General features: G+C 38.3%; 1 protein-coding gene across 1 annotated transcript in view; it reads left to right on the top strand.

Moving 5' to 3' along the window:
- Positions 1-12,969, top strand: part of ranbp3.S (RAN binding protein 3 S homeolog) — a 42,066-nt gene extending 29,097 nt beyond the window's left edge. Inside the window, exons 10-17 of the mRNA XM_018243629.2 lie at positions 1,399-1,502; positions 5,120-5,198; positions 8,629-8,728; positions 9,669-9,793; positions 9,947-10,067; positions 11,120-11,262; positions 11,601-11,781; positions 11,907-12,969. Coding sequence (XP_018099118.1) covers positions 1,399-1,502; positions 5,120-5,198; positions 8,629-8,728; positions 9,669-9,793; positions 9,947-10,067; positions 11,120-11,262; positions 11,601-11,781; positions 11,907-11,950 — 897 coding nt within the window. The 3' untranslated portion in view covers positions 11,951-12,969. The remainder of the gene's footprint in view (positions 1-1,398; positions 1,503-5,119; positions 5,199-8,628; positions 8,729-9,668; positions 9,794-9,946; positions 10,068-11,119; positions 11,263-11,600; positions 11,782-11,906) is intronic.
- The last annotated feature ends 31 nt before the right edge of the window (positions 12,970-13,000 follow it).

Raw genomic sequence — 13,000 nt, 5'->3', positions numbered from 1 at the left:
ATCCAGGTAACAGATCCCATACCTATATTGTAAAGAGCTTTAACTAATTACAAATCTTGAAAGGGTTGCTGTAAGTGTGTCTGCACACTTGATAATGAAATTAAAAGTAGAGATCGGGGGAATAAACAAATATACAAGTGTTACCGTGTACTCTGTGTCAAGTATGATGGCTCTGTTGCTACCATGAAAGAAAACTTGATATACCAATAAAAATGGAGCTCTAAAGGAAATTTAAAAGCGGCAATCTCCCTGCTAGGTTGTATTATCTTAGGTAAAGTGTTTCCTGAACGAAACCATATTTATCCAAAACCATATCTATATTATAGGAGTAGGTTCGAGGATGCCAAGGCCACTGCCACACCAGGCAGATTCTTCAGTTCTGCCCCTATGCTCCTTTCTTCACCTAGAGTCACTGCATTGGGCAGGGTGCAGGGACACAAAGCAGATTTCTGTGGCTAAACAGTTGCTCCGGTTGCAGTGACATTAGAGTGTTGTGGGAGCATAGGGCAGTAACTGTGTAGCAGTAGCCTAAAGCCAAATTGAATGTGGACTGTGTTCCTGGAGAATAATTCCTGCTAAACTGCAAAGGCAATTAATAATGGATGGAGGGCACACCAAAACTTTCAAAAATTAGCGAGAGGTGCAAAAACAAATGTTACCCCTACCAAAGGTAACCAATGTCAATACTCAATCTACATGTTTGCACACTCAAAACAAAAACGAGAACAATTTAACACGTGGGTGGTTTGAAAAAATAATTTTTACTATTGTTCAAAAAAACATTTTACATAGACAATGCCATACAACACATGGCGCAATTTGTACAATGTTAAAAAAGTAGCATAGAAAATTAACCACCCATTAGTTATATGCAGCAAGCATATAACTAATGGGTGGTTAATTTTCTATGCTACTTTTTTAACATTGTACAAATTGCTCCATGTGTTGTATGGCATTGTCTATGTAAAATGTTTTTTTGAACAATAGTAAAAATTATTTTTTCAAACCACCCAAGTGTTAAATTGTTTTTGTTTTGAGTGTGCAAACATGTAAATTGCAAAGGCAGCATACTCCAAGGCTCCTTTAAGTGTAATAAAAGTGCTACTTATGCTACCAACATTCTTCACACTAGAAACATTTAATGATGTTTTGGACGCCAAGTGGGCCAATTTTAAGTGTAGTTTGTTTGGCCTGTGTAAAGAACTCCAGTCAATAAAGACAGACGGTATTGGAATATTTTATTTTCACCTACACTGAAAGTCTTAAAAATGTTTTACAAATTGCTGTATGCAAAATGTATTAATGCAATTTACCGTTCTATTTTGAACCAGAAGATGCAGATATTCTGTTATATGTTGCACGCTTTGTCAGTATGGTCTGTTTGTTTACCATTTGCAGCTTGGAATGCAAAGTAAAGATTCACCTGATAATGAGAAAGTGGGATCCCAAGGTGTGGATGCCCCAGCACAGACCAATTACTTTCTACAGTACATCAGCTCAAGGTGAGGTTGGCCAAAATCCTTTGCTTTTGCTTGTTGAAAGTGAACTCAACCTTAAAAATGAATGTGCCTGCAAATGCTATATTATATATACTGAACTGATTTCAATAGCAGCAATGATCCAGGACTTCACAGGGGGTCACCATTTTGCATAGTGTCTGCGACACTCCTTCTCAATGGGCTCTAAACAGCTGTTGAGAAGCTAAACTTAAGGGTCGTCACAAAATAACATGCAGAAAATGTGGTTGGCCTGTAATAGAAGCTGATGCTACAGGGCTGATTATTACATTTTGATGCTAGTTGCACTTGTTTCTGTGCTGCCATGTAGTAATTATATACATTAATTACTAATAAGCCTTATACGGTTACATTTTTCTGTGTACTGTATATTTTGAGTTAGTCCCTAAGCTCAGTAACTGAAAGCAGCACGAAGCATTTGCTGTGAATCTGCAGAAAACAAGATGGGGAGCTACTGGGGCATCTTTGGAGGCATATTTCTAAAAGGCTGTGGTTGCCTGGAGCTGCTACTACACCCCAAAACATAATGCACAATTTTTCTGCCCTACTTCTTCAGTTAAGCTTTAGTTCTCTTTTGACTGGGCATACGCTGTAAGGTCTTACTTGATTTGCCTACCAATGCACTGGGCAAAAATGGGACAATGTGATTTATATGGGCTCCCCAATAGATATCTTGGTCTGGAGGGCTCCATACATATATCAACCTGCCTATGACCACCTTAAATATTTTCTATAAAGAAGCTGTTGCACTATTTTTAATTTGTATTTTCTCAGTATGGTGTAAGGCAGCACAGGCAACAGATGGGTTAATGCATTCTTCCCTTTAGGAGGCAGGAAAAGGAAATGAGTAGGCTCTCCTCTGCAATTCTGCTTCCTGGAGGTAGGAGGCAAGGGATCCTTGCTTCCTGACTTTATATTTATTTGTTTTATTTTACTCTATTTTTCAACTTCTGGTATCAAGACTTTGGGAATCCTTATGATGCAATCTTTACACTGCCCAAAAGCAATGGTACCATGCAGGGGACATTCTCAGGACATGCTATTACACTGGTCTGGAGCCAGATAAATAGCTATGCTGTAGCGCTACCTTACTACACAACAGAGCTTATGGCACCAGTGTCATGCTGTAGCGCTGCCATCTCTCAAGGGGAACAGTAAAGAGTTATGCCATAACGCTACCTACCCACACGCACACACACTTATTCTAGAGGTAAGTGGTAGCACTGCCCTGCAACCCAAAAAGTGGTCCACCTATGTGGTGAAATGTATTTTCAGGCATGCAATATGCAATCAATTTCGCAGGACCTACAGAGAAAGAACTAAAAGTACCAACACCAGGTGCGATCCCAAGACTGGGGATCGGAGGGCTTACAGATATACTAGCAAACTTTGCACCAGAAGAGAGTGACGCAATGTGCAAGGAAGAGTTTCTGCTTCCGCTCTCCCTTACAGTATAGTACCATGCTATTAACTTTCCTACTGCCTCCAAAGTCTGACATTGCGAACAATACCAATTCTCCCCCTCTCCACCAACTGATCTCCTTCCTGGGCTCCCTAGGGACTGCATGCACCACTGGCACAGCGATACACAAGCTTCAATCCATATTTTCTCCTCAAACACGACTGCTTTCAACTCCACAGTAGCGTGTGTCTTGCTTATCATCATCCTGTGGCTGGAGGAAGCCCTATCAGCAACAAAATACAACTAATATAAAATCAAAGTCTTCAGCCCTGACAATAGGGGCAAGAAGAGCACTTTGGACAAAAACCTTGGATGCCAACTTGGCATCCAAGAAAAATCTTTGTGGCACTCCCCTTTACTAGAGAATCCCTTTTTAGCCCAGAATTAGATTCTTTAATTAATAAAATTACGGCTGGAAAAAACTGTCTTCCACAAGGCAGCAGAACACAAACGCCCAATTAAAACATCTCTTTTGGTCCTCTACTTCCAGCCACCATTCGCCACAATGTGCCAAACCCCAATCTTACATACCCCAATCTTACTATTGCTCCACCAAGAGAACAACATGGAATTACCAAATGCAAAAGCCCCCCCAATTGGCAGAGTGGTAGGAAGATGTGGCTTCTCATAACAAAAGACAAATGGGTACATCAGGTCTTCCTTTTTCACCACTCTCCCTTTGTAAGTTCCTCATGTCAAACACCCTGTTCTTGTTCCTGCCACAAAAAAGTCAGTGGGACATAAGGCAATAGTTCCAGCCAAGGAGCAAAGAACTGGTTTGTAAATCAAGGCAAATTCCTACATTCAAGATGGAATCACTCAGATCAATATATTTCCCACCAGTGATTTGACAATTAGAACAGGAAGTGTTGGCCATTACGCATTAGATGCGTTTTTAAGTTGGTAATGCAACCATACGTTTGCGGTTACATTGAAGTCGGCCTTTACTCGATCAAAGGATTTAAATAACCGATCTATAAACAGATCATTAACTGTTTGAATCCCCTGTGGATGCCAGTAATTTTGCAGTTCAGCATTTTTCAGATGGGGGGGGGGGACTTATTTTCCCAGAAAGTGCTGTTAGACAAGATCCCCTGGTAGTGAATAAATTCTGATGTTGCATTCCATACCTTCAAAAGAGTTTTGATAATTGGGAGTGGGTGCTCAAAATTTCCTAAATTCTACACGTTTAATGTTTTTGTTCTTCTTCTGACATGGTACTGTAAAGCCACTGCATCCTTAGATGCCCATGTTAGGGCATCGTACTGATGCTTTCCTCCTGTGCTATCATCGCTCCCTTTCCTTCTAGCTAATCCCACCCAATCTCGCGATTTTGGGATGAACCCATCTGTTGATTGTGCTGCCTAGGGATGTACCGAGAAAAAGGGGATTTGTTTTTACTCCACTATATATATAGTTTTCTTGGAGTCCTGTCATGGCAGCAGAGGGAGTCCCAGCCTAATAACAATTTCCTTTTCTGTAAGCTGTGCTAGTTGGAACTGGTGAGGGTGGAGTTAATACTGGGAAGAGGGGGGAGCCTAGGAGGAGAGTCTTTTCTTTTTGGTTGCCATCCTGCCTCCTAAAGGGAAGAATGCATTAACCCATCTGTTGCCTGTGCTGCAATGATATAACTTGGCGAAAAGGATTTTATCTGTGAGTAAAAACAAATCTCCTTTTCTGGTGTATCTATCTGTAAAGTGTCTCATTCTTAATGTTGAGCTTATAGTTAGTACTGACTTTTTTTTTCAGGCAGAAATGTGAACCAGCTACCTACTTCACTTTGTGTAAATGTTAACATACTAAAGTCAAGAAAAAGACTACAAATTATTTTGTCTGTTTCATCTAAATGGACAAATTTTGTAGAAATCCAAAAATATTGCATGCTATTTTTACCATACAGCAAATAAATGGTACTCCTCTATGCAGGTATACATGGCACCTGAACATCCACTTACTAAAATTCAAATGTGTTAACATTGGTCCAATTTCCACCTGAGAAAAAAGATGGAAGCAAAAGTTGGGTTGCCATAGGTTACTGTGCTAGAGCGTATCTATGACCTGGTATATACATTATTATTCTCGTAAGCACCATCTTACACTTGAGGTTTAACTAGGCTTTTTTTTTTTTTTTTTTTTGTAGTCTAGAAAATTCCACGCACAAAACTGAAGCAGCCAGCAGCAAGTTTATATTTGGGCAGAATATGATTGAGCGAGTTCTGGTATGTAACATGTAATTATAAAATTGAAAATGTTCTAAAGCTCAGAAAGACCATTTTTATTTTATATATTTGCTTTGTTTATTTTTTTTTTCACTGAGGCAACATTTTACTGTATGTATGTATGCTGGATGACACTGGAGTTGTGGAAATGTGATAAATGGGGCTTCACTGTTTGGCAGGTGTGTTTGGGTTTGGCAGATACCAGTAGAACCCTATCTGTCTGACTATGCAACTTCAGCTCTAAAGTTTCCAGGAGGAATAATGGTTTCGGCTGGGGCCCCTGGTTTTATTGAATGAAACCCGTAGGTGAACGGAAAATGTAAGCTTTAGCTCGCAGAAATAAGATTTGAATCAATTAAAAATTCTGATCCATTTCTGAAATCAAGTTAGGGTGGCCATACACGGGCAGATTAAAGCTGCCGATATCGGTCCTTTAGACCAATTCAGCAGCTTATCTGCCCATGTGTGGGGGCTCCCGACTGGTCCTCCCGATCCGAGATCAGGCCAAAAATCGTCCAGATATCGATCGGTCAAGTTTGATTTTTTTTTTTTGTACGATCCAGGACCGCATCAGCTAGTTTGTGGTCGGAGCCCATTCGTAGTATTGTAATCCGATATTGCCCAGCTGTTAGTGGCCATATCGGGTTAAGATCCGCTCGTTTGGTGACCTTGCCAAACGAGCGGATCTTATAGTGTATGGCCACCTTTACGCTTCACTGTTTTTCTCTCAGGATCTGTCTCTTCATGCAGAAGTCAGAAGTATAATTTTGATTGACAGATCGTTGGGGGAGGGGGCTCCCTTTCCTAGCAGATTAGAGCTCACTCAAGTAACTAACTTCAGGACTAACTAACGGATTTTCTGGCGATTTTAAAACCTTGAACTCTAGGCAAAATGACTTCCCCCCCAGTCTATAGTCATATGAAAAAGTTTGGGAACCCCTCTCAGCCTGCATAATTTTAGTCTGCTTTCAACAAAAAAAGATAACAGTGGTATGTCTTACATTTCCCAGGAACGTACTGGGGTGTTTTCTGAACAAAGATTTTCAGTGAAGCAGTATTCGGTTGTATGAAATTAAATCAGATGTGAAAAACTGGTTGTGCAAAAATGTGGGTATCCTTGTAACTGCTCAATACTGATTATTGGCAACACCAAATAGATTGGATTAGCTTGTTAAGCCTTGAACTTCATGGGCAGGTGTGTCCAATTGTGAGAAGGTACAGTATTTATGGTAAGGTGGCCAATTGCAAGTTGTGCTTCTGTTTGACTCTCCTCTGAAAAGTGACCACATGGGACCCTCAAAGCAACTCTCAAAAGAACTGAAAGCAAAGATTGTTCACTATCATGGTTTAGAGTAAGGCTACAAAAAGCTATTTCAGAGTTTTAAACTGTCAGTTTCAACTGTAAGGAATGTAATCAGGAAATGAAATGCCACAGGCACAGTTGCTGTTAAACCCAGGTCTGGCAGGCCAAGAAAAATACAGGAGCGGCATATGCGGAGGATTATGAGAATGGTTACATACATACATACATACATACATACATACATACATACATACATACATACATACATCCTGGGCTGCAGGTTGGACACCCCTGCAATAGGGGGTGTTTTAGAGGCGGTTACATTTACAAAAGGAGGCTCAACTAAGTATTGATGTAATCTCTGTTGCGCTGCCCAAATTTATGCACCTGTTTAATTTAGTTATGATGCATATTTTCTGTTCAATAAACTTCATGTCACGGCTGAAATACTACTGTTTCCATAAGGCATGTTATATATTAAAAGAAAGTTGCTACTTTGAAAGCTCAGCTAGTGATAAACAAAACTCCAAAGAATTAAGAGGGTTTCCCAAACTTTTTCGTATTACTGTATATTAAACTTGTCAATCAAAATCAGACTCCCGCCATCTGAATGAAGAGAAACAGATGCTGAGTTAAAGAAAGTGAAAAGTAACTTCATTTTTTTTTTTTCAGAATGGGTTAGAGTTTCTAAATAATCAGAACGTTTTTGACAATTTTATACTGATTAGTTCTTGCTAGAAGTTTGGTAAAGTCTTTCCTATATCGGTATTATAATGCTTTTGTGCTGAAGGACAAAATCCTGTCCCCATGGAACAGTGACTGTATGTCAAGCATAATTGAACACCCTCATTAATTGTCTTGTGGCTTTAATGGAAGCTAATTCTATTCGCAATGTTAAATACTCTCGGACTGCATGTAACCCACACATTTTTATGGTACAGGTATGGGATCTATTATCTGGAAACCCATTATCCAGAAAACCCCAGATTATGGAAAGGCTGTCTCCCCTAGACTCCATTATAATTAAGTTATCCACATTTATTTATTTTTTATTTTTTTCCCTTTTCTTTGTAATAATAAAACAGTAGCTTGTACTTGATCCAAACTAGGATATAATTTAATCCTTATTGGAAGCAGAACCAGCCTATTGGGTTTATATAATGTTTACTTGATTTTCTAGTAGACTTAAGGTATGGAGATCCAAATTACAGAAATATCCTTCTCCATGTCCTGAGGATTCTGGAAAACAGGTCCCATGCCTGTACCAAGAATGTGAAGACCTCTAGTAGTGGTTTTGGGTATTGGTTATAATTAATTCATGATGCCATGCAAACATGGACCAACTTCTATTTTATTAACCTTGGCTTCACAATGAGATCTTGTCTGATAGTGATGGGCGAATCTGACCTGTTTTGCCTAAAATTTGCAAAATGGCAAAACATTTGGCAAATGCATTTTTTTTAGACACTGCAATTTTTTTCATCCATTGTAGTCTGAGCGTTTATTTTTTTTGCAGCAAAAAAAAGTCTGATTTACTTGGGTAATCTTTGTGTAGGTTTTTTTTTTTGTTTTTTTTTTTGTTTTTTTTGGTACTATGCTGTTATTTTGTAAGTAGAGTTATGGCAGTGGGCCACCATTATCATCATCACAAAAATGTAATGAATTTATGGGATTGTTTTCAATTTGTTGGTAAAAAAAAAAAAAAATTTTGCCATGTATGGGTGCCATTTAGTAGCAAAGTTTGTACTGGATATGTTTCAGGCAAAGGGCTCTTCCCTTTTTTCAATGGGACCTTTTAGCAACTATATTTAAAGTATAGTGCATATCTAATTATCTGACAACCTCTTGTTTTGGGGTGTGCATTGTTCTAGGAACCTTTTATTAAAGGACACTTGATGTTTGCTCATTTAAAAAGTCCATAAGAAGGTAGCTAGCAAATGCTCTGCCTTTTGTACCTGTGTAATATATCAATTTATTTGTACTGAGAATTTTTCACATTTCATTAACCTATTTCCGTTTTTCTTGGTAGCAACCACTTTGATGTTCCGTCAGGAGAAACGGCAAAACAAGTGGATTCCTTTTTGCACACATGAATGTTTTAACTTCATTTACTTTATTCTTTTATAGAGTCCACCCAAAGCAGAGCCAGGCTCTGAGAGCAACAAGGAGAATTCTGTTGTAGAGAGTGGATCTGAAAGTTCTTCGATGGAAAACACCCCAGAAAAAAGTAAGGCATTTTTTTGGGGTAACATGCATAAAATATGAGCTATCAAAAACCCTAAATATATTTTACAAATGAGATTTAAACACACACACTGAATTTGAAATAATTTTTTAGAGTACCACAGAATGGTAATAGTAATTAAAGATCTGTGTATTTGCTCACAAATACTTAATTGTCGAAGTTGAACCCTTCTTGTAAAGTCTTAAAATTGTCTATTAAATATAAAACAATAGCAGGATATCTAGATAATTTGTGTTTCAAAGAGCCACTGTGATGCCAGGCCATTATTATGTTTTATAATATTGTTAATGATTCACATCAATCCCTGTTGCAATAGAACCTAGATAGGATCAACTTCATCAGGAGTTAATGAAACCTCTCCTGTATGTCTTTTAGAGCGCAAAACTGCATATACACCTGTGTACCACCCTTACATGGTGCCACTGGGTGAAATGTATGCTGTCTAAATAATGGCATTCTGACCACAGAAATTCTATGGGCTGTCTGTAACCACTGGTTATCTTATTGCCCTTTACGGAAGCTGTTATGCAGTGTGATTGAATTTCAGTAGGTGAAAGAATAACTGATACCTTTTAATTTCAGGATGAATTCAGTTACTTCAATCTTTCTATGAACCATTTCCATGATTCAATCTCTATGAGCAACATTTGTGGTATTCACATGGGTTTATAGCCTCACAGCTCATAACTTTCTCTGGGAACCATTGTTGAGTACATGATTGCCTTCTTCAGGCTTCTGCTTAAGACTTTGTTTTTTTCCACCTAGTGGTTTATCCTTCCTGGATACCAAAGTGTTCTTTTTCATAAACTGCTTTACAGCAAATGTTTGTCTTTCTAGAAAAAATATTTTGAGTTCAAAAGCACTTGTGGTTATTGCAGATAAATTCCTTACTAAAACGTGTGTTCTCATTTCATTGCTTTAGCTAATAATATCTCAGAATCCCTGGCGGAGTCTGCAGCTGCCTACACAAAGGCTACTGCAAAAAAATGTTTGTTGGAGAAAGTTGAGGTTATCACAGGAGAGGAGGCAGAGAGCAATGTTTTGCAGGTAAATGGTGCTTGTTTTCATACTCTCCTCAATAATATAGTCAGAAGGTAAATGGAATTAATTGTTCGGCACAAGTTATGTTACATTATAGCAATAGTGTTCTAATCAACACCCTTTCTCCCCCTACTCCTCCCCCCCCCCCCCCAACCACAGATCCAATGCAAACTTTTTGTGTTTGATAAATTGTCGCAGTCCTGGGTAGAAAGAGGTAGAGGTCTCTTGAGGCTGAATGATATGACCTCCACAGAAGATGGTTTACTACAGTCACGTCTTGGTAAGTTGGTTGGGTTGGAAAAGGTTTGAGCAGTATTATTCAAATGCACTGTTTTGGTTAATAAACTTCCCAAATCCATGCATGCAGGAGAAGCAGTGTTGTGTAGTTCTCCAGAAGATTTAGCATGCCAATTGATCAGTGAGACAGCATCAAGTAGATTATATCGATTTTACGCTTAACAACAGTTTGTTTTGCACAGGTATTGGACCTGTTAATTATATCTTAGTTGGGATCAAGTACAAGGTACTCTTTTCTTATAACAGAGAAAAAGGAAATCATTTATAAAAATGTGAATTGTTTAAAATGGTGTCTGGGAAATGGCCTTCCTGTATTTTTGGAACTTTCAGGATAATGGATCCATACCTGTAGCAAATGGCTGCATATGTAGCGCCATTGTATGAATGTTAGTGCTAATTGTATGAATGTGTATGATACCCTGCATACCCCTACTATATTTCACCATGAACTGTGTGCAACATGCTGAGCAATTCTAAATATATGAATAATCTGCTGGCAAAGTCAGTGTATAAATAATTTTTAAAGGAACAGTTCTGTGTAAACAACAATTGGCTAAATATGCTGTGCAATAAAAAATGTTTCTAATATAGTTACTTAGCCAAAAATGTAATGTATAAAGGCTGGAATGACTGGATGTCTAACATAAAACAGAACACTACTTCCTGCTTTTCAGCTCTCTAACTCTGAGTTAGTAAGTGACTTTAAGGGGGGCCACAAGGGACATAACTGTTCAGTGAGTTTGCAATTGATCCTTAGCATGCAGCTCGGATTCAAAAGCAAACCGTTGTGACCCTTGTGCCCCCCCCTCAAGTCACTGATTGGATAGTGCCTGGTAACCAATCAGTGAAAACCAAGAGAGCTGCTAAGCAGGAAATAGTGTTCTGTTAGGTTATGTTACACATCCAGTCGCTCCTTTTTATTTTGCACAGCCTACTTGTGTAACCAGTTTTTATTTTTATACTGAACCGTTTAATTAACTCCATATACAGTGTTTTTTTTTATAATATTAAAAGTATGATCTGCTTTGTTTTTAGTTATGCGAACGCAAGGTTGCTTGCGATTAATCCTTAACACTAAACTCTGGGCACAGATGCAAATAGACAAAGCCAGTGAGAAAAGCATCCGCATCACTGCAATGGACGCAGAGGACCAGGGTGTCAAAGTCTTTCTGATATCGGTGAGTTAAAAGCTAAAGTTGTATAACTATAAACCTTTATTTTGGGAAGAGCTGGTTTTGCTGTGTTTTTCAGTGTTAGTTGATCTCCTATTTTATTTTATTTTTTTTTTGCACTGTGGTCATTACTCTCCAATGCTCACTGATTTGTAAAGCTTTGAAATAAGGAAAAGCTCACTATAGGGTAGCACTGAAATTGATAGGGTAGCACTGAAATGCCAAATGCATGAACATGAACCTCACTTATGAAGACCATGTATATTTCTTAATATGTGTTGTTACAACACAGTCATAATTCAGCTGCCAGAGAGACTTCAACTATTTTTCTTTTGTTCCAACAGGCAAGTTCTAAAGACACTGGACAGCTTTTTGCTGCATTACATCACCGCATCCTTGCTTTGAGGAGTCATGTAGAGCAGGAGGCTGAAATAAAGTGTCCTGAACCAGTGAGGGAAGTGGCACAGTCCAATGAAGAGGACAGTGATGATGATGTACTCACGCCCTCAGGGGCAAATGTTGGAGGTAATGTTTTATGTTGGTGTGATTCAATAAAATTTTCAATTACTATGCAAATTTTATTTTATTAGACTCAAAAGTAATTAAAAGTAAAAGGGCTTTCACTAATAAACGTCTTGTTCTTGTTTCAGCACCTGGTGACGAGGGAGACAAGCTACCAGCATCAAGTACATAGCACCCACTTCTTAAACAGCTCCCCTTTAACCTCATTGGGTGATAGTCCATTGCCCCCGTCAAACCTAATGGAGTATTGAAACCCAGCTTCTAAAAGAAAGGCAGAGCTTAAGGACAGACTTCTTACCCATCACCTGGAACTTTTTTTTTTTTTTTTTTCATGTTAAAACAGAAAAACATACTTTGGTTACCATCAAGGTATTTTTATTTTTCATCCTCCTGAAGATGTTACACATGGAATTCATCCAATCTTACACAAAGAGCTCTTGCCAGGATGTCTGAGGATATAACGGCTCATCATATTGATGAGCCAAAGAACGTTTTCACCTGCCCCCCCCCAACCCCTTGTAACTGTTGACAGCAAAGACAATACCACCATTCGAAAAATTTCATTTTCTTTTTTTATATAAGAAATGTTGCCTCAGTCTTTCCTATTGCATCCCCCCATGGAAAAAAAAAATCAGTGTGTAAATATATGTATAAATTTTTTTTCATGCCCTTCATTGCTTTTATTTTTGGATTCTTGACCAGGACCTAGCCATTTTCTGCGAGATGTATAGGACCATCCTACCAAACCTGAGTCCCTCCACTTCTTAACTTTAAATGACTGCCGTTTGTGGCTTATCAAATTGGAATAATCTTTGGAGCTACACACAGTTTTGAAACTCTTGGACAGATTGCATTCTCCTTTAAGACTTAAAACCTATTGGTTATAAATGGAATATTACAGTTTTTTCTCCCCTTTTTCTGGGTAATTTTTCTGTTGTGTTTCAAAATATTTTTTAGTTTGACATATATGCTTTTTTTTGTGTGCTCAAAAAGTGAAATGTTATTTTTTTTGTATCCTTATTTAAGGGAAAGAGTTAAGGAATTCTGTATTCTCATCATGGTTTTCCTTTTAGTTAATTTCCACTCCTTTTGTTCTTTTCTTATTTCTTGTGTCTTGCTCTTCCATGGTAGGTTAGGCAACCACTGTGGTATACACTGACACATGGTATTAAAAACATTTGTAGGACTTTTTAGATGCCTTTTGAGGACACCAGTATTTTCT

The sequence above is a fragment of the Xenopus laevis genome, chromosome 1S (genome assembly GCF_017654675.1).
Source record: "Xenopus laevis strain J_2021 chromosome 1S, Xenopus_laevis_v10.1, whole genome shotgun sequence".
Classification (NCBI taxonomy): Eukaryota; Metazoa; Chordata; class Amphibia; order Anura; family Pipidae; genus Xenopus; species Xenopus laevis.
Note: the sequence above shows the minus strand (reverse complement) of the source record. Positions and strands in the feature narration are given on the sequence as shown.